Source organism: Haliotis asinina, chromosome 11 (assembly GCF_037392515.1).
Source record: "Haliotis asinina isolate JCU_RB_2024 chromosome 11, JCU_Hal_asi_v2, whole genome shotgun sequence".
In the NCBI taxonomy this organism is placed as follows: Eukaryota; Metazoa; Mollusca; class Gastropoda; order Lepetellida; family Haliotidae; genus Haliotis; species Haliotis asinina.
The window spans coordinates 45957204-45980721 of NC_090290.1; the positions used below are offsets into that span (position 1 = coordinate 45957204).

Sequence of the window (23518 nt, forward strand, 5' to 3'; positions counted from 1 at the left end):
GTAGTTTCATTGTCACAGACTGTGGCAAACACACGAAAGTAAGTATACCGTTTCCTCAGCTGATACAAAAACCAGATTTACAGGTTTCACTGTTGGTTTACGTAACATAGCGAAATTACGAAGATCCTCGTATATTGCATCCTCACACAGTTGAACTCCAAAGATCCGAATTAGAATTGATCTTCAGTAACTCAGTCGTAAACACGACTTACAGGATCGGGTGGTCAGACTTGCTGATCTTGTTGATCACTAGAACCAGACTAGATCACTGGTCTGATCCAGACTCGATTAATTGTCTGGGTAATGTTTCTAATGTTTCACACATGGGTAGAATGAGTGAAGCTGAACCCCCTTGAACCCCCCACACCCACCCCCCTTAAAAGGAAAGAAGCGTTAAATCATCCCCTCAAAAGCATGTCAAACGTTCCATATATACAAATATTGCTGTCGTGCAGATTTGTTAATGTTTTCAATTCCAAATTCGACACCATCATGATTATGTGTTTGAATATTGCTGCTGATGATTAGTTTCACCGATTCTGTGAGCGTATTTAAGATCTGCATTAAATGGAATTTCCTTTCAAATGAACAACTTACTTGGTGTATATTAGTTTGCCTCGGGTACCACCAGTGAACCACGACACTCTCACATATCAGGACACACGTGGTATCGTCACTATGTGACAGTGACTCATAAGCACATCCTGAAGCCAAAAGTGTACAACTGACTATGCATCTTTCTTATGAATGTGAAGAATAATTTGACGAATTGGTTCATTCAGACCCCATGCCTTCATTGTAGTAGCTTGTGTCAATGAACGGTCTATATTCTTTAGAGCAGAGGTAATATATCCTCACCCCCACCCCCCCACCCCCACCCCCCACCGCACACACACACACCCTCCTCACAAACACACACACACACACACACACACACACACACACACACACACACACACACACACACACACATACACGAGCGCGCAAATAGAGAGCCTGTTTCGATTCCAACACAGGTAAACTGTGTGCGGCTGCTGGAACCATCCTACCACAGTCAATCAGTCATAACAATTTTTCAGGATGCAATATAATGGATGGCGGGGAAAATGCATGAATAGTATTGAAGTATGAATAGTAATTTAGTCTCGCAAGTATGCGGCCAGAGATCGTACGTTTATATTCTGACGGCATCTGCTGAGGGTAATAAAACATAAAAACAATCTAGCATCATAATACCTCGTAATCCCCATAAGCCATATTTACACGGCGCTATCACTTGTATAGAATATGTGAGTATTTATATGTTTGGGAAGCTGTTACAGTGATCTTGGCGATTTATTGAATCGTTTCTTTGTTGTACCTAAGTTCAAGTTGTTTGCGTCCCTCAAGTTTGAGGGACCTGCCTTGCATTATTCAGTGCTACTTCTCGTATAATGCAGATCTACACAACCCCGATGGTGATTGCCCTCTATCTACTGCACATCCATGCTCAAGGTAGGTATACAACATCAAACTGGAGACTTTGTGGCTGCACATAGATCGCCCTGGTGGGTGAGTATGGTATGAAATATCACTGTGACTCCTGAAATAAGAGAACGCTGTAACCTGAAGACCAGTTCACCGCCGAAATAAATAAGTCTATCAGCTGAATGGTGAAAACGTTTTTGTATTCCCACTAAAGGGAATGATCCACACCTATTTCACGTGTCGTCAACAGAAGAGAATAGAAACTTTCTAATTAATTTCCTTTCTTGTAGATAAGCTTCGCATGATGGACCCTCAAGGTTGGAACATGTAACAACTGTGAACAATAAGAGTGCTCAGATTCGTGAGACATCACGTTTTACGCATACGTTTGAGTCCTACTGTCAGATGTGTAAGATCGACAGCTCACATGTAAAAACATCATGGGTACGTGTATTGGTTAACGTTAAAAGATAATCCCTCTCTAAAGGATATGGACATGATTTTACAACCAGTGCCCGATTGTTTCGCTGCGGGGCAGTGGGGTAGCCTAGTGGTTAAAGCTCGTCGCTCGTCACGCGGGTTCGATTCCCCACATGGGTACAATGCGTGAAGCCCATTTTCTGGTGTCCCCCGCCGTGATATTGCTGGAATATTGCTAAAAGCGGTGTAAAACTCAAAAACTCACTCACTCACTCTTTCTTTCGCTGCAGATATTGACGAGTGTGCCATCAATCCGTACATCTGTGGCTACGCGTACAACCCTACGTACCCAACCCAACCAGAACGGCCAGAACGGCCCGACCGGCGCATGCATAAACACCAATGGATCATACTACTGTGTGTGTTATCCACCCTTTGTGGTTACATATCTGAATAGAAGCTGTTACTGTAAGTATTTCATGCCCTCAGTTTGAGTCAGCAAGCTAACAGCTTGACATCACACCTTAATATCAAAACTTTATAACAGAGTTTCAGTTTAATGTACTGAGGGGCCTGAAAACCACAAAGAAAGGTGTCTGCCTTCAACTATAGGCACTGCTACACTGTCCATACTTTCCCCGTCATAATACAGTGAGAGAAAACTACATGATCACATGACAACTTAAGTATTCCTTTATTTATCAGGTGTCTTCACCCCCATCCCCCCCACACTTCCCACTAGGGCTGGAAGCCCTATGTACAATGAAGTATCTTGATCTCTTGAAAAAAAGGATAGTTTGTGTGGAGAGAACATTATATGTAGAGATAGAGAACTAAAATGTCATCGATGCTACGGCTTAAACAGTTATCACTTGCTAGGGACGTTATTCATACTCACTCACTCACTCACTCACGCGTAAACATTAAGGCTAATATTCAAAGCAAAACATGAAAAAATTAAAATGTCGGATTCCTTTTTCAGATTATCAACCACCTCAACGGAACTTCTTCCAGGATCCCTATTCGTTGTTTCTTTTCGATGAATTGTTTGACTTCGACATCTTTTGAGAACGTATTGATAGAACATACACTCGTGTGCCTTGACGATATATGGAACATGCACAGATGGCTGTCCTTTGTTTTATTGTCGTGTAATACAGTTAGCTAGTGCCGTACATGCATCGTTTATGCCGTTGTGTGTGTATCCTTTATGCTCCGGTGTATGTATTGTATATGTCATGCATCTGTGGAGGTTACAAATAAAGTAATTCACTCATTGTCGGTATTATATTTCTTCGTCTGTTGTCTCCAATACGTCGACATCACCATGTTAGGAAATTCTAAATGACAGTAAAGCGTCGAATGTTCCATTCATTTGCCTAAACCTAACCCTTTGAGTTTGGAGGTGTTCAACCCCCCACAAACAACCCATCAGCATTTACAGGAAGCAGTTTAATACAAACATACTTATGACATAAGAAAAGACAAGATTATAACATCCCAGGGGATATTTGTATTGCACAGCTGATTAGCATATATAAATAGAACATATGGCATGAAAACATAAATATTTATAAGACTATTACACATCTAACCGTAGCTGAAAACACATAGAGAACGAACATTATCACACCGGCGTCTGAAACGTTATTTATATGTAATGATAACATGTATCATAGCTGTAGTGTACTTTATTGGGGCGAGTAAAGGCAGAACAACATTGGTATGAAGCGAGCTGTTATAAACATCCTTGAAGGGAAAATCACTTTGAGCACAAATACTGTTCCGACAGCTACTGGTTTTCATCCCCGGCTCACACGGTCGTAGGCCAGAAGAGAGAAAATTATTTTCTCAATGAAGTATATGAGTTCGTTCATTTAGTATCTGATCTGCTAATACTGTTCACAGATTTTTTAAACTGTGCTCCGAGTCAACAAACGGCTCAGCATTTAGCAGAGAGCTTTGTTTGCACATGACAAGAGCTGCAACACCACATACATGGTGTCTCGTGCCGCTGTCGTTAACGTCGTGCTAAACGTTTGTGACAGACTTGTTGGTTTCAACATCTTCTCCAACGTGTGTTTCTACACTGATGACTGTTCAGAGAGAGAGAGAGAGAGAGAGAGAGAGAGAGAGAGAGAGAGAGAGAGAGAGCTTGACATACTAATGCGTTGCGTGACCGTGTCACAACTGGTTGGTTCTATTATTGTGAAGGGGTGCGCCTTAGTCAGCTGATTGTCGCCGTTTGACATCTGAGTGTCAGAAATCGTCAGTTATGTCCTATCTTTCCTTAAACAATTAGCTACAGATGGCTTAATGTTTCCTATTCGGGCCTTTGGGAAGGAGCAGCATTGAATCGAATTCTGCAAGTAACTGACTTTGAAGTTAACAAAGTACATATCTTATATCGGTAAAAAGAATTCAGTTAAATTGTGAAATGATTGGGGTTTCATTCAGACGAGCTGTTTCCGGGACAAATTCCGAACGCAAGAATAACATCATTGCCTGTTCACCTATTTAAAGAAATTAGTTCGACCATCCGTTCGTGTGCCATTTAGTCAGTGTGACACAAGACAAAATAAGATTGCTCGTTATGGCTCGGTCTTCTTGCTTGTAGCAAATACTGCCCGTGGTTTGTTACCCGACCATGTAAAAGACATTATTGTCAAAGGTCTTGTCTTGATCATTATTCCTGGTTTCGGCTTTCTTCAGAAGGTCGTTATAGGCAAGGCCGAAGTGGCTTTATCTCAACAGAGAGCCATGTCAGAATTTAAGTCAAAATCTCATCTTTCCTCTTTTGTGTTTAAGGCCACTGTCGTAAGTTTTCAGGATTGTGCTAAACGAGCAAAGGCCCACATGATTCACACACTGTCATTATGGATGCTATACAATTATCTATCATCTGTGGACAAAACTAGTGTATATACTGCACACAAATATAATTAATCATATTATTATTTATACTAGATGTGTTTGGTGCCATCGTGTGAGTAAGTGACCCACAGCTTTTGAGACACTGAGATAAGCACATGTTTTACATGTGCATTGCTCGGGCATTTTGGTCTAAAACGTGTGTGATAAAAACTTTTAAGATAGCCTTAAGTTTCAGGTGGTGCTTAATTAAGTCTCATGTGTATAGTACGGCAATAAAATTATTAAGAACTTGTTACCCATTAAGAATTGTACTTTATTATTGCTCATCAACTTCTAAAATGCCAATCAGTTGGCACCTTTAACATTTTCTGTACTTATTATATTAGATGACACAAAAATTCATTATTGAAATATAAAGTTAAATCACTAAGTTATCAATGTAAGAAAAAACAAAACATGCATGTATTTGTTACATATTGTATAAAAGGTATGGTCGGTGTTAAATATTCAGAGCAAACGTAAACATTTCTGAGTCACTTTACAAACTGACTGATGACTCGATGTCTTTACATGCCAGTTTGAGTAATAGTTTTTTACGAAAATACATATAGTTCCAAATATGATTACATATCATCACCTAGACAACAACATCAACATCAAAATTGTCAACTGTAGTTTATTGTTGACGAAAGACTTAAAGGAAATTGAAATTATTTTCCAGACTGATGAAATGAAACCAGCTTCAATACTTGTTCACGCAGTGTAATCAGGATTAGCTTTATTTGTCTAAAGAAAAGTATAATTGTTTTATGCAAAACAATCAGATTACCTGGTGGTTACAACATCGAGACATAACAGGGTGTATGCATCAAGTAACTCTGTTTAGAGTAATGACGATCTCTACAATGAGTAGGTTCCAAGACTGCTTATTATTACCAACACAAAGCTGTGCTCGAAATGTCCGGCCTAATCAGCCACGGGTGATTGTTTGCCGTGCCTTGCAAGTATGTGGTCAGAGATCGTACGTGTATTTTTTACCGACGTCTTCCTCGGGCACAAAAACATCAAATCAGCATCATCATACGCCATAATCCCATAAATCATATTTATATTCCCGTGTCACTTGTTTGGAATACGTGTGTATTTATATATTTGAGAAGCCATAACATTGACCTTAGAGACTGATCTATTTGTTTCTTTGTTGTACCAAAGTTCAACTTGGCGGCGTGCCTCAAGGTAGAGAATGTATGCTATATAAGACCAGTGTAGATCTACCTTGCAGTATTCATTGCCATACCTTGCACAATGCAGATCTACACAACCACGTTGATGATTGCTGTCCTCGTCATTGTTGTTGTGATCCATCTACCACACACCCATGCTCAAGGTAAGTATACAACATGAAGTTGGAGAAGGTGTAGCTTCACATAGATCGTCCTCGTGAGTGAGAATGATACGCAATATCACTGAGAATCCTAAAATTATTTAACTACAAGACCATCTCAGTACTCCTACAAGTAATAGTGTATGTGTGTGTGTGTGTGTGTGTGAGAGAGAGAGAGAGAGAGAGAGAGAGAGAGAGAGAGATAAAGGTAATATTTAACGTTACATCGTCCGTATTACAACCATGTCGTGACGAGATCATGTTTCATATTGAAATGGAATATGTGTATGCTGTTAAACTTATCGTCAACTGATAGTTAAAAGAACGAGAATATTACAGTTACAATTAAAACTAGAGTAGAAAGTTAAAACTAACAGCACTATTTGAACATAAAATATAAAACACGGGCTATACATCACCAACAACTGAAGGTATATTACCATACTAGGGACGATACTATCAATAATAATATCAACTAAATGGGAAGACAAACCTTGTATTACCTTACAAGGCAACATTAGACATCCTAGGTTAATGCAGAACCTGTACCTTGAAGGTTTATACCATGTAATAACTGCGAACTTTCATAATTCTTACATTCATGAGGCATGACGTGAGCACACCTTTACGTCCGAGTGCCAAACGACTAAGTCGATTGCCATCTCACATGTAAGCATTATGGGTACGTGTACTGGTTAATGTTGAAGAATAAACATTTTCTAAGGCAAAGGAACATGATTTTACTCACAGGTGTCCGTTTTGTTTCATTGCAGATATTAACGAGTGTGTCCTCAACCCGTACATCTGTGGTTATGCCTACAACCCTGCGTATGGCCAGAACGGCCCGACCGGTGCATGTGTAAACACCATTGGATCATACTACTGCGTGTGTTATCCACCCTTCGTGGGTACACATCTGAATAGAAGTTGTTCCTGTAAGTATTTCATGCCCTTAATTTGAGTCATCAAGTTAAAAGCTTGACATCACAGTTTTACAATTCTGAACACTTCATAACGGCGAGTCAGTTTAGTGTAATGACTTTTGCTGAAACCCCAAAGCAGAGTAGTTATATGGTGCGAACAAGGCTAGAAACTGAGAGTTGAACCCACAATCGTTTCTGGCAAATGTAAGGGACTTAACGTCCACTTTGTAAATAGGGACATGATCTACTATAGCAACAGATATAAAAACTTAGTTTCTTAGTTAATAACTCAACACTTCAATGCATTTGTCATAAACGGAATAGGAGAATTATGTAAACCACGTCCTAAAATGGATACTTTCAACTATTCGCTATTTGTTTTTGTCATCATAATACTGTATCTATGGACAGGGGGCCTTATATAAGATATCTTTTATAACTATTTTGCTCTGGATCTCTGCTCTAGATAGTTGGAATGTTTGGTTAATGAAAGTAAGGAGAACTATAATACCATCAGTTTAAACAGTTAACGCTTGTGGAGACATTATTCATCCCCATGTTGAGACTATGGCTGACATTCAAGGCAGAACATGAACTAAAATGTCCGATTTCGTTTTTAGATTATCAACCACCTCAACAGAACATCTTCCAGGATCCTTATTCATTGTTTCTTTTTGAAGAATTGTTTGACTTCGACCTCTTTTGAGAAAGTATTGATAGAACATCCACTCTAGTGTCTTGAGTATATATGACACCGTCAGTTACATGCACAGAATGAAGTCTTCAGTTTTTTTTGTTAGTTTTCCGGTTTTTTGTGGGTTTTTGGAGGCCATTTGTAATACAGATGGCTAGTGTTGTATATTCTCATGTACATGCATCGTGTATGCCGTTTTGCGTGTATCCCTTATACTCAGCTATATGTATCGTTTATATTGTTGCGTTCATGTATTGTTTTTGTCTATGCACCAGTGGAGTTACAAATAAAGCAATTCACTCGAAGTCGGAATTATGTGTATTTGTCCGTCGTCTCCAATATATCATCATGTTAAGGAACGCTAGATGACAGTAAAGCGTGGAATGTCCCATTCACCTGCCTTACCTACACCCACCACTCCTATATTTTTAAAAGAACTTACGTGAAAGAGAAGTGACATACTTGGGTACCTAAGTCCTTTAAGATCCGGTTTACAGCTTGTCTTTAACAAGCAATGTTTGCCGTCAGAGACGTTTCAGAACCAATTCTTGCTCCTTCATGAAGTGGATGCAATCAGAGTGCAGACTGAATTTATCTAAAAACGAAAGTGTTTCCAGAAGGCAATATAATTAACTCAGGCTGCATTTGTAATACCTGGAAAACTGGATCTCACCAAGTTATTGTGGATTTCCAAAGTCGACAATCTGCATTCATTGCTCACGCTCGCAGATTTCGTTGAAGAAAATCATGGTAGCCAACATCAGATACTGGATCATCTGGTCCAGACATATTAATTACATAGCAGTCAAGTATTTCTTGACTTTGGGGTGTTCAGCAACCAACAAACAACCCGTATGCATTCACAGGAAGCAATTTAGTACAAACATATTTATGATAAGACAAGATTATAACATCCCAGGAGAAATGTGTATTGCACAACTGATTAGCACTACGATATATGGCATGAAATCATTAACATTTATAAGCCGCTTACACATCTAACCATAGTTGAAAACACATAGAGAACGAACATTATCACACTGGCGTCTGAAACGTTATTTATGTGTAGTAATAACATGTATCCCAGCTGTAGTGTACTTTATTGGAGTGAGTAAAGGCAGAACAAAATTGGTATCAAGCGAGCTGTTAAAAACATCCTTGAAGGGAGAATAACTTTGAACAGAAATATTGGTTGGCATGACGAGTTTCCGGTCGCTACTGGTTTTCAATCCAGGCCCATACAGTCGTAGGCCAGAAGAGAGAAACTTATCTTCTCAATGAAGTATATGAGTGCTGTATTTAGTATCTGATCTCCTAATATACTGTTCACGGATGTTCTAGATTTTGCTCCAAATCAACAAATCGTTCAGCATTTGGAAGATAGTTTCGCGTGGAAATGAAAAGCGCTTTGTAGATTTAATTGTAACAGATACAATTAAATATTGTGATACATTTATATTATGATTAAACTGTTTTTCAGTATGACTCTTCAGAATCGGAAATACCATGCCATTCGTTCCTTGCATTGTTGTTTTGAACTTTCTCGTTATTAGTGAGGATAGCTAAATTGTTTGAAACATGACGTATCCCAATAGGGTATATCGACGTTCATGGACTTTCTGGATCACTGGATTGTCTGCTCTATAGTCTGTTATCTAAACACCACCGCCATATAACTGGAGTATTGCCGAGTGCGGCGTGCAAACGATAAGCAAACAAACAAAATGGTTTTGTTGTGAGGTTAAAGCAAATACGAGAATGTGGGTGTTGAAAATGTAATCTCTGTTTGATCTTCTTAACTCGAACGATGTCTATATGGATCTAACACTGATTGTCACTAGACCCTAGATCAGTAAGATATTAAATCTGAAAACAGCAAAGAGATATAACATTAATACATATTTCTATATGTATAAATAGTGACTGATTTTCTGTACTTCATGTAACTATCATGATACCTATTGTGTGTATCGTGCCACTGTCGTTAACGTCGTGCTAAACGTTTGTGACAGACGTGTCGGTTTCAACATCTTCTACAATATATGTTTCTACACTGATGACTGTTCAGAGAGAGAGAGAGAGCTTGACATACTAATGCGTTGCGTGACCGTGTCACAACTGGTTCTATTATTGTGAACTGGCACGCCTTTGTCAGCTGATTGTCAACATGTTCGGACAGCCGAGACAATGTCGCCGTTTGACATCTGAGTGTCAGAAATCGTCAGCTATGTCCTATCTTTCCTTAAACAATTAGCTACAGATGACTTAATGTTTCCTATTCGGGCCTTTGGGAAGGAGGAGCATTGAATTGAATTCTGCGAGTAACTGACTTTGAAGTTAACAAAGTACATATCTTACAATTCAGTTAATTCAGTTAAATTGTGAAATGATTGGGGTTTCATTCAGAAGAGCTGTTTCCGGGACAAGTTCTGTAACGAATCCATATGTGCATGTTTAGCACGAAAGCAAGAATAACATCATTATCTGCTCCCCTATTCAATGAAATTAACTCGACCAGCCCTTCGTGTGCCATTTGACCTCCCGGGTCATGAATATGTACAGTAGCTCAGGTCAAGCGGTACAACCTGTAGATACTTCTAAGATCCTATTGCCCCCGAACCAGGTCCAAATTACTCAGTGTAACCAAGACAAAATAGGAGTACACGTTATGGTTCGGCCTTCTTGCTTGTAGCAAATTCTGTCCGCGATTTGTTACCCGACCATATAAGAGACAGTATTGTCAAAGGTCTTCCCTTCATCATTAGTCGTGGTTTCGGCTTTCTTCAGAAGGTCGTTATAGGCTAGGCCGAAGTGGCTTTATCTCACCAAAGAGCCATGTCAGAATTTAACTTAAAGTCAAAGTCTCATCTTTCTTATTTTGTGTTTAAGGTCATTGTCGTGAGTTTTCAGCATTGTGCTAAACGAGCAAAGACCCACATGATTCACACACAGTCATCATGGATGCTATACAATTAGCAACCATCTGTGGACAAAACTATAATGCACAAAAATGTAATTAATCATATTATTATTTATACTAGATGTGTTTGGTGCCATCGTGTGAATAAGTGACCCACAGCTTCAGAGACATTGTGATAAGCACATGTTTTACATGTGCATTGCTCGAGTATTTTGGTCTAAAACGTTTGTGATAAAAACTTTTAAAATAGCCTTAAGTTTCAGGTAGTGCTTAATTAAGTCTCATGTGTATAGTACGGCAATAGAGTAACGGCTGAGAAAAACCCCTCTTCAGACAGTTTGAGAGGATCCAAAATGCTATGTAAATTGTGCCGTAATATTTCAGAAAAGATCAGATTGCATTATTTGGAAATGTCAAGAAGAGGGTCTCAGAGAGGGTGTACACTGGAAATGGGAATAAAAACCTGTAGTGCTTCTCTTATACTTGATAGCGGTATAATATTCACCGAAAACTCGCATCATATAGTTATTAAGAACTTGTTATCCATTAAAAATTGTACTTGAAATTGGCACCTTTAACATTTTCTGTACTTATTAGATTAAATGACACAAAAATTCATTATTGAAATATAAAGTTAAATCGAAAAAAAAACAAACGCACTTTACTACATGTATATGTATTTGTTACATATTGTATAAACGGTACGGCCAGTGTGAGTATTTATATACCTAAATATTTCATTCAGTTTACAAATTGACTGATGACTTTATTTCTTTATTTGGCAGTTTGAGTAACAAATTTAAAATACATATAGGTCCAAATATGATTACATATGATCACCTACAGATCAATATCAACATCAAAATCGCCAACCGTATTTCATGGTGGACGAAAGACTTAAAGGAAATTGGATAGTATATTCTCGACTGATAAAACGAAATGCATTTCAATATTTGTTCACGTAGTGTAATAAGGTTTATTTTTATTTGTCAAGAAACGTCTATTTTCTTGTATGCACCGAAGTTTACACAAATCAGTGATATGACCTGGTAGAACGGGAAATATACGTCAAATAACTCTGTTCATATAGATTAGAGATTAATGTAATGACAACGTGTACAATGAGGAGATTCCAAGAATATTTTTGTCACTAATTACACAAAGCCATGCTGGAAATGTCCGGCCTAATCAGCCACGGGCGATTGTTTGCCGTGCCTCGCAAGTATGTGGTCAGAGATCGTACGTTTATTTTTTTGCCGGCTTCTTCCTCAGGCACAAAAACATCAAACCACCATCATCATACGCCATAATCCCATAAACCGTTTTTACACTCCGGTATCACCTGTTTAGAATATGTGTGTATTTATATATTTCAGAAGCTACAGCATTGACCTTAGAGACTGATTTATTTGTTTCTTTGTTGTATCAAAGTTCAAGTTGTCTGCGTCCCTCAAGGTAGAGAATGCATGCTATATAAGACCTGTGTAGATCTACCTTGCAGTATTCATTGCCATACCTTGCACAATGCAGATCTACACAACCCCGTTGGTGATTGCTGTCCTCGTCATTGTTGTTGTGATCCATCTACCACACACCCATGCTCAAGGTAAGTATACAACATCAAGTAGGAGAAGGTGTAGCTTCACATAGATCGTCCTCGTGAGTGATGAGTATAATATGCAAAATCACAGACAATCCTGAAATTATTTAACCACATGCAAGACCATCTCAGTACCCCTATAAATAACAGTGTATGTGTGTGCATGTGTGTGTGAAAGAGAGAGGTAATAAAACTAACAGCACTTTTTGAACAAAAAATATAAAACACGGGCTATACATCACCAACAACTGAAGGTATATTACCATACTAGGGACGATGCTAAAAATAATAATATCAACTAAATGGTAAGACAAACTTTGTATTACCTCACACGCCAACATTAAATATCCTAGGGTAATACAGAACCTGTACCTTGAAGGTTTATATCGTGTAATAACTGCGAACTTTCATAATTCTTACATTCATGAGGCATGACGTCAGTCACACATTTACGTCCCAAAGCCAAACGACTAAGTCGATTGCCATCTCACATGTAAGCATTATGGGTACGTGTACTGGTTAATGTTTAAGGATAAACATTTTCTAAGGCAAATGAACATGCTTTTACTCACAGTTGTCCGTTTTGTTTCATTGTAGATATTAACGAGTGTGTCCTCAACCCGTACATCTGTGGTTATGCCTACAACCCTGCGTACGGCCAGAACGGCCCGACCGGCGCATGTGTAAACACCATTGGATCATACTACTGCGTGTGTTATCCACCCTTCGTGGGTACACATCTGAATAGAAGTTGTTCCTGTAAGTATTTCATGCCCTTAATGTGAGTCATCAAGTTAAAAGCTTGATATCACAGCTTTACAATTCTGAACACTTAATAACGGCGAGTCAGTTTAGTGTAATGAATTTTGCTGAAACCCCAAAGCAGAGTTAGATGGTGCCGACAAGCCTAGAAACTGAGAGTCGAACCCACAATCGTTTTGGCAAATGGAAGGGACGTAACTTCCACTTTGTAAATAGGGACATGATCTACTATAGCATCAGATATAAAAACTTAGTTTCTTAGTTAATAACCCAACACTTCAATGCATTTGTCATAAACGGAATAGAAGAATTATGTAAGCCACGTCCTAAGATGGATACTTTCAACTATTTGCTATTTGTTTTTGTCATTATAATACTGTATCTATGGACCGGAGACCTTATATAAGATATCTTTTATAGCTATTTTGCTCTGGATCTCTGCTCTAGATAGTTGGAATGTTTGGTTAATGAAAGTAAGGAGAACTATAAGACCATCAGTTTAAACAGTTATCGCTTGTGGAGACATTATTCATCCCCCTGTTGAAACTATGCCTGACATTCAAGGCAAAACATGAATTAATATGTCCGATTTCCTTTTCAGATTATCAACCACCTCAACAGAACATCTTCCAGGATCCTTATTCATTGTTTCTTTTTGAAGAATTGTTTGACTTCGACCTCTTTTGAGAAAGTATTGATAGAACATCCACTCTTGTGCCTTGAGTATGTATGGCGCCGTCAGTTACATGCACAGAAGGAGGTCCTATGTTTATTGTTTGTTGTGTAATACAGTTAGCTAGTATTGTACATTCTCATGCACATGCTGCATCGTGTATGCATGTATCCTTTATCCTCAGGTATATGTATCGTTTATTATCGCTTTCATGTATTGTTTAAGTCATGCACGTGTGGAGGTTACAAATAAAGCAATTCACTCATTGTCGGTATTATTATTTATTCGTCTGTTGACTCCAGTATATCATCATGTTAAGAAACGCTAGATGACAGTAAAGCTTGGAATGTTCCATTCATTTGCTCTACCTACACCAACCACTCCCACATTTTGAAAACATTTCACGTAAAAAAATGACGTAATTGATTAAATAAACCCATTAAGGTCCAGCTTAGAGCTTGTCTTTAACAACCAATGTTGGCTGTCACAGACGTTTCAGAACCAATTCTTCCTCCTTCATCAAGTGAATGCAGTCAGAGTGCAGAAGTTATCTAGAGTCGAGTCGACAAACAGAATTCTTTGGCTACGCTGGCAGATTTCGTTGAAGAGTCATCGAAGCCAACATCTGTCACTGGATCATCTGGTCCAGAGAGACAGATTAATTGAGTCTTGAGTTTGGAGGTGTTCAACCCCCCACAAACAACCCATCAACATTTACAAGAAGCAATTTAGTACAAACATACTTATAACATAAGATAAGACAAGATTATAACATCCCACGAGAAATTTGTATTGCACAACTGATTAGCACTGCGATACATAAATAGAACATATGGCATGAAAACATAAACATTTATAAGACACTTACACATCTAACCATAGTTGAAAACACATAGAGAACGAACATTATCACACTGGTGTCTGAAAAGTTATTTATATGTAATAATAACATGCATCACAGCTGCAGTGTACTTTATTGGAGGAAGTAAAGGCAGAACAAAATTGGTATCAAGCGAGCTGTTAAAAACATCCTTGAAGGGAAAATCACTTTGAGCACAAATACTGACTAGTATAAAGGATTTCCGACCGCGACTGTTTATCACACACAGTCCTAGGCCAGAAGAGAGAAATTTATTTTCTCAATCAAGTATATGAGTTCGTTCGTTTAGTATCTGATCTGCTAATATACTGTTCACAGATATTTGAGATTCGCAGAGAGCTTTGTTTGCACATGAAAATAGCTGTAACACATAGAATTAAATATTGTAGATACATGCATATTATGATTAAAAAGTTTTACAATCTGAATCTTAAGAATCGTAAAAATCACGCCATTCGTTTCCTGCACTGTTATTTTGAACTTTGTCGTTATTGGTGAAGATAGATAGCTTCTTTGAAATAGGGCGTATACCAATTGGGTAGATCGATGTTTATGGATTGTCTTAATCACTGGATTGTCTTGCTTATAGTTATTTATCTAAACACCACCGCCATATAACTGGAGTATTGCTGAGTGCGGAGTGCAAACAATAAACAAACAAACAAAATGGTTTTGTTGTGAAGTTGAAGCAAATACTAGAATATGGGTGTTAAAAATGTAATCTCTGTTTGATCTTCTTAACTCGAACGATGTCTATATGGATCTAACACTGATTGTCACTAGACCCTAGATCAGTAAGATATTAAATCTGTAAACAGTAAAGAGATATAAGATTAATACATATTTCTATATGTATAAATAGTGACTGATTTTCTGTACTTCATGTAACTATCATGATACCTATTGTGTGTATCGTGCCGCTGTCGTTAACGTCATGCTAAACGTTTGTGACAGACGTGTCGGTTTCAACATCTTCTACAATATATGTTTCTACACTGATGACTGTTCAGAGAGAGAGAGAGAGCTTGACATACTAATACGTTGCGTGACAGTGTCACAACTGGTTCTATTATTGTGAACTGGCACGCCTTTGTCAGCTGATTGTCAACATGTTCGGACAGCCGAGACAATGTCGCCGTTTGACATCTGAGTGTCAGAAATCGTCAGCTATGTCCTATCTTTCCTTAAACAATTAGCTACAGATGACTTAATGTTTCCTATTCGGGCCTTTGGGAAGGAGGAGCATTGAATTGAATTCTGCGAGTAACTGACTTTGAAGTTAACAAAGTACATATCTTATATCGGTAAAAACAATTGAGTTAAATTGTGAAATGATTGGGGTTTCATTCAGAAGAGCTGTTTCCGGGACAAGTTCTGTAACGAATCCATATGTGCATGTTTAGCACGAAAGCAAGAATAACATCATTATCTGCTCCCCTATTCAATGAAATTAACTCGACCAGCCCTTCGTGTGCCATTTGACCTCCCGGGTCATGAATATGTAAAGTAGCTCAAGTCAAGCGGAACAACCTGTAGATACTTCTAAGATCCTATTGCCCCCGAACCAGGTCCAAATTACTCAGTGTAACCAAGACAAAATAGGAGTACACGTTATGGTTCGGCCTTCTTGCTTGTAGCACATTCTGTCCGCGATTTGTTACCCGACCATGTAAGAGACAGTATTGTCAAAGGTCTTCCTTTCATCATTATTCGTGGTTTCGGCTTTCTTCAGAAGGTCGTTATAGGCTAGGCCGAAGTGGCTTTATCTCACCAAAGAGCCATGTCAGAATTTAACTTAAAGTCAAAATCTCATCTTTCTTATTTTGTGTTTAAGGCCACTGTCGTAAGTTTTCAGGATTGTGCTAAACGACCAAAGACCCACATGATTCACACACAGTCATCATGGATGCTATACAATTAGCAACCATATGTGGACAAAACTATAATGCACAAAAATGTAATTAATCATATTATAATTTATACTAGATGTGCGTGGTGCCATCGTGTGAATACGTGACCCACAGCTTCAGAGACATTGTGATAAGCACATGTTTTACATGTGCATTGCTCGAGTATTTTGGTCTTAAACGTTTGTGATAAAAACTTTTAAGATAGCCTTAAGTTTCAGGTAGTGCTTAATTAAGTCTCATGTGTATAGTACGGCAATAGAGTAACGGCTGAGAAAAACCCCTCTTCAGACAGTTTGAGAGGATCCAAAATGCTATGTAAATTGTGCCGTAATATTTCAGAAAAGATCAGATTGCATTGTTTGGAAATGTCAAGAAGAGGGTCTCAGAGAGGGTGTACACTGGAAATGGGAATAAAAACCTGTAGTGCTTCTCTTATACTTGATAGCGGTATAATATTCACCGAAAACTCGCATCATATAGTTATTAAGAACTTGTTATCCATTAAAAATTGTACTTGAAATTGGCACCTTTAACATTTTCTGTACTTATTAGATTAAATGACACAAAAATTCATTATTGAAATATAAAGTTAAATCGAAAAAAAAAAAAAACGCACTTTACTACATGTATATGTATTTGTTACATATTGTATAAACGGTACGGCCAGTGTGAGTATTTATATACCTAAATATTTCATTCAGTTTACAAATTGACTGATGACTTTATTTCTTTATTTGGCAGTTTGAGTAACAAATTTAAAGTACATATAGGTCCAAATATGATTACATATGATCACCTACAGATCAATATCAACATCAAAATCGCCAACCGTATTTCATGGTGGACGAAAGACTTAAAGGAAATTGGATAGTATATTCTCGACTGATAAAACGAAATGAATTTCAATATTTGTTCACGTAGTGTAATAAGGTTTATTTTTATTTGTCAAGAAACGTCTATTTTCTTGTATGCACCGAAGTTTACACAAATCAGTGATATGACCTGGTAGAACGGGAAATATACGTCAAATAACTCTGTTCATATAGATTAGAGATTAATGTAACAACATGTACAATGGGGAGATTCCAAGAATATTTTTGTCAGTACTAACACAAAGCCATGCTGGAAATGCCCGGCCTAATCAGCCACGGGCGATTGTTTGCCGTGCCTCGCAAGTATGTGGTCAGAGATCGTACGTTTATTTTTTTGCCGGCTTCTTCCTCAGGCACAAAAACATCAAACCACCATCATCATACACCACAATCCCATAAACCGTTTTTACACTCCGGTATCACCTGTTTAGAATATGTGTGTATTTATATATTTGAGAAGCTATAGCACTGACCTTAATTAGAGACTGATCTATTTGTTGCTTTGTTGTATCAAAGTTCAAGTTGTCTGCGTCCCTCAAGGTAGAGAATGTATGCTATAAAAGACCTGTGTAGATCTATCTTGCAGTATTCATTGCCATACCTTGTACAATGCAGATCTACACAACCCCGTTGGTGATTGCTGTCCTCGTCATTGTTGTTGTGATCCATCTACCACACACCCATGCTCAAGGTAAGTATACAACATGAAGTTGGAGAAGGTGTAGCTTCACATAGATCGTCCTCGTGAGTGAGTATTGTATGCAATATCACTGAGAATCCTGAAATTATTGAACGCTTTAACCACATGCAAGACTATCTCAGTACCCCTATAAATAACAGTGTATGTGTGCATGTGTGTGTATGTGTGTGTGTGAGAGAGGTAATATTTAACGTTACATCATCCGTATTACAACCATGTCGTGACGAGATCATGTTTGATATTGAAATGGAATATGTGTATGCTGTAAAACCTATCATCAACTGATAGTAAAAATAACAAGAATATTACAGTTACAATTAAAACGGAGTAGAAAGTTAAACTAACAGTACTATTGTATCACTAAATATAAAACACGGGCTATACATCACCAACACATGAAGGTATATTACCATACTAGGGACGATGCTATAAATAATAATATCAACTAAATGGTAAGATAAACCTTGTATTCCCTCACAAGCCAACATTTGACACCCTAGGTTAATACAGAACCTGTACCTTGAAGGTTTATACCATGTAATAACTGCGAACATTCACAATCCTTAAATTCATAAGGCATGACCTTCGTCACACATTTACGTCCAAGTGCCAAACGACTAAGTAGATTGCCATCCCATATGTAAGCATTATGGGTACGTGTACTGGTTAATGTTTAAGGATGAACATTTTCTAAGGCAAATGAACATGGTTTTACTCACAGTTGTCCGTTTTGTTTCATTGTAGATATTAACGAGTGTGTCCTCAACCCGTACATCTGTGGCTATGCCTACAACCCTGCGTACGGCCAGAACGGCCCGACCGGCGCATGTGTAAACACCATTGGGTCATACTACTGTGTGTGTTATCCACCCTTCGTGGGTACACATCTGAATAGAAGTTGTTCCTGTAAGTATTTCATGCCCTTAATGTGAGTCATCAAGTTAAAAGCTTGACATCACAGCTTTACAATTCTGAACACTTAATAACGGCGAGTCAGTTTAGTGTAATGAATTTTGCTGTAACCCCAAAGCAGAGTTAGATGGTGCCGACAAGCCTAGAAACTGAGAGTCGAACCCACAATCGTTTCTGGCAAATGGAAGGGACGTAAATTCATCTTTGTAAATAGGGACATGATATAGCTTTGTATATAGCAACAGATACAAAAACTAGGTTTTTCAATGTATTTGTCATAAACGGAATAGGAGAATTATGTGAGCCACGTCCTAAGATGTACACTTTCAACTATTCGCTATTTGTTTTTGTCATTATAATACTGTATCTATGGACCGGAGACCTTATATATGATATCTTTTATAGCTATTTTCCTCTGGATCTCTCCTCTAGATAGTTGGAATGTTTGGTTTATGAAGTATGGCTGACATTCAAGGCAGAACATGAATTAAAATGTCCGATTTCTTTTTCAGATTATCAACCACCTCAACAGAACATCTTCCAGGATCCTTATTCATTGTTTCTTTTTGAAGAATTGTTTGACTTCGACCTCTTTTAAGAAAGTATTAATAGGACATGCACTCTAGTGTCTTGAGTGTGTATGGCACCGTCAGTTACATGCACCGAAGGAGGTCCTATGCCTTTTGTTTGTTTTCTGTTTTGTTTTTTGTTCTCTTTTTGTTGTGTAATACAGCTGACTAGTATTGTATATTCTCATGTACAGTCATCGTTTATGCCGTTTTGCGTGTATCGTTTATACTTCGGTATATGTATTGTTTATATTGTTGCGTTCATGTTTATATTGTTGCGTTCATGTATATATTGTTGCGTTCATGTACTGTTTTTGTCTATGCACCTGTGGAGGTTACAAATAAAGCAATTCACAGAAAGTCGGAATTATATTTATTTGTCTGTCGTAGGAAACACACGATGACAGTAAAGCGTGGACTGTTCCATTCATTTGCCAGACTGAATTTATCTAAAAACGGAAATGTTTCCAGAAGGCAATATAATTAACTCAGGCTGTATTTGCAATACCTGGAAAACTGGATCTCACCAAGTTATTGTGGATGTCCTGTGTCGACAATCACGATTCGTTGCTCACGCTCGCAGATTTCGTTGAAGAAATTCATCGTAGCCAACATCAGTCATATTAACTACTGCATAACAGTCAAGTATTTCTTGAGTGTTGGGGTGTTCAACAACCAACAAACAACCCATCAGCATTCACAGGAAGCAATTTGATACAAACATATTTATGATAAGACAAGATTATAACACCCCAGGAGAAATTTGTATTGCACAACTGATTAGCACTACGATATATATATAGTACATATGGCATGAAAATATAAACATTTATAAGACACTTACACATCTAACCATAGTTGAAAACACATAGAGAACGAACATTATGACACCGGCGTCTGAAACGTTGTTTATATGTAATAATAACATGTATCACAGCTGTAGTGTACTTTATTGGAGGGAGTAAAGGCAGAACAACATTGGTATCAAGCGAGCTGTTGAAAACATCTTTGAAGACTGAGAAAATAACTTTTAACAGAAATATTGGCTGGTATGACGAGTTTCCGGTCGCTGCTGGTTTTCAACTCAGGCCCATGCAGTCGTACGCCAGAAGAGAGAAACTTATTTTCTCAAGGAAGTATATGAGTACTTTCATTTAGTATCTGATCTCCTAATTTATTGTTCACAGATATTCGAGATTTTGCTCCGAATCAACAAATGGCTCAGCATTTGGAAGAGAATTTTGTTTGCACATGGAAAGCGCTTTGTAGATATCACTGTAACACATACAATTATGTAGCTGTCGTTAACGTTGTGAGAAATCTTTGTGATAGACGTATCGGTTTCAACATCGTCTCCAATATATGTTTCTATACTGGCGACCGTCGTGTATGTTCATGTCTGCGTAGATCCTTCTAAGATCCTATTGCCCCCGAACTTAATCCTTACTCAGTGTAACACAAGAGAAAATAAAAGCACACGTTATGCCTCGGCCTTATTGCTTATAGCAAATACTGTCCGGTTCGTTACCCGACCATGTGGAGAGGCCGGTATTGTCACATCCAGTGTAGCTTTACCTCCCTAGAGGGCCATGTCAGAATTAAGTCAAAATCTCATCTTTCTTCTTGTGTGTTTAAGGCACTGTCGTAATGTTTCAGGATCATACTGAATGTGCAAGGACACACATGATTCACACACAATCATTATGGACATGTGATATGTGATCTGTGACGAAACCTAGTGTGTATACTGCAAATATTGCATAATTAATCATGTTAATATTTATACAAGATGTGTTTGGTGGCATAGTGTGAATAAGCAAACAAACAAATTTGGGACATTTTGCTAGGCACTCGTGTTACATTGTATTGCACGGGTATTTGTAACTAAACGTTTTGTGCTAAGATCTGTTTTAATAGCCTTGAGATTGGGGCCTTGGTGGTGCTTAATTAATCCTGTCAATGCTACTGTTGAGCCCATTCGACGGGAGTGCAGGATAATTACATCTCCAAATAAAACTTGCAATATTTGCAATAATATCATATGAATTGTGTATGGAATGCACTAATTCTCAACTTTATAAATACGTAATCTTCAACATGTATATGTACCTTAAAACGAAATGCCTGCTAATTAAAAATGTGATCGCCAAATTTCTCGGCAATGATGGCCATTGTTGACTTTCAAGCACACCCCGTCGAGTGGTACCCAGTCTAATATTTGCTTCATAATGAAATATGTTTTGATAGTTTAATCAATATTTTTGTTCTTTGACAAAGAGAAAGCTCACAAGTTTCCAATTTTCTAAAAATACTTTTCTCTAATAATTTAATATAAACAAAACCAATCTCAATGTTACATCATCGACTGGACGAACAAGAACGATCATGGCAACGGCGGCAAACAAGTCCACATGCATCGTGATGCCGTGGGAAATGTGCCATCTTTTTTATATATCCAGCTATTTTATCTGGAATTAAATACATGGTGTGAATAGGTAAATGTTATTGTCTCTGCACAGGAAGTGCCATATTTAGCGAGTTTATTTTGATTTTGTTTGATAAGCCTTCCAACATTCACAATGTTGACAGCCGTGGGTGACCCGAAAAGGCGTGGCCAACCTTGCGGTTTTTCTAAGTGACAAGACACGAAGGATGTTTGAAAATACGCTTTCATAAGCAGAATCTGGACTCATATACATTGAAAGAAAACGACTCAATACCTATCTAATGTAGATCACGAAACAATATCACAATATTTGTAATTGTACCCACCCTTGATGAAACCGGACGCGCATACACGGCATGGTACTCGTGGTGGTAAAACATAAACTAGTTGGAAAACGACCACTGATACATTTTCTAAATTGATTCAAATTCCCGTAAGATCCATACTATACACCAGAATTACCTGTCAGTCATCCTCAATTATTTACTGTCGGTTGTGTTCAATAGCAGTTGTCATTTGTTGCTTGTGTGGTAGTATTTGTCCTCAAGTTAACCGTCGATGTGTTGATCTTTAGTTTAGAAAATCCAAAGTCGATGATTTTCGCGGTCTATTTTTTTCAAAGAATGTTCTGACTTATAAATTGTCAGTGTGTCGTAACAATAACAATATATTGTTCTGTGTATATCGTCACAAGATGTACAGTTTTGATGATTGAAGATGACATGAATGAAATATTTTTTCCTTTCGCAGAAACGAACGAACGAGCTAGTGTGAGAATGTAACGCAAATCTATTTCATAAAAAATAATGACTGCTCAGAAAACAACTGTCATCGTCTTTGTGAATCAGTATTTATTTTAGACATTAAACAGCTAAACATCAAATCTTTTGTTTACGAATTTGGAGCAAAATTGAAATTATCCTGTTACTCCAAACAGCAGAGCTTTCGGAGTTAATTCTACCTACGATAATGCAGGTATTGTTTCAGATCAAATTGTTTGACATGTGTGCATATTTGTATAAACAAATCGTGTCATGTCAGTGATTGAAAGACAGACTCCTTTTTTTCTTGTGATGCAAATTCATGAAGTAATATGAAATTATCATACCCGACCTAGAATAATTTTGTTGTAGTGATGGTTTGAGTGTGGAATATCAAAACTACAAGTGACAGATAATTAATTTTTGAGCACGTGGTGCAACCTATGTTAGTCTGTGGCATCACGGTAATCATGTACGGTGGCACCAGGGACAAGTAGAGTTCTGCAGTGAGTGTTTTTTGTTGTCCAGTTTAGAGCTATTTCATTAAGATTTCAATTTGGATTTTTTTCATTGCCATATGTATATGGCAAAGACATATATATCAAATGCTTCCAGATCTTAAACGAAAGACTGCTCAGTCGTTGGCATTTTGTTATTCAAAGAAGACTGTTCTTGACATTTCTTGTTTTATGATGGTTTAGGCTATTGAACACTAAATAATTGGCGTATATCATCATCAGACACTTCAGCA

The 23518-nt window shown here is 37.8% G+C and overlaps 1 protein-coding gene across 1 annotated transcript; it reads left to right on the forward strand.

The window, feature by feature from the left end:
- The first annotated feature begins 12206 nt into the window (after positions 1-12206).
- LOC137255472 (uncharacterized) lies at positions 12207-13731 on the forward strand. The gene is made up of 3 exons (XM_067792908.1): positions 12207-12288; positions 12880-13041; positions 13646-13731. Exons 1-3 carry the CDS (start codon positions 12207-12209, stop codon positions 13729-13731), a joined length of 330 nt encoding a protein of 109 aa, XP_067649009.1.
- Positions 13732-23518: the final 9787 nt, after the last annotated feature.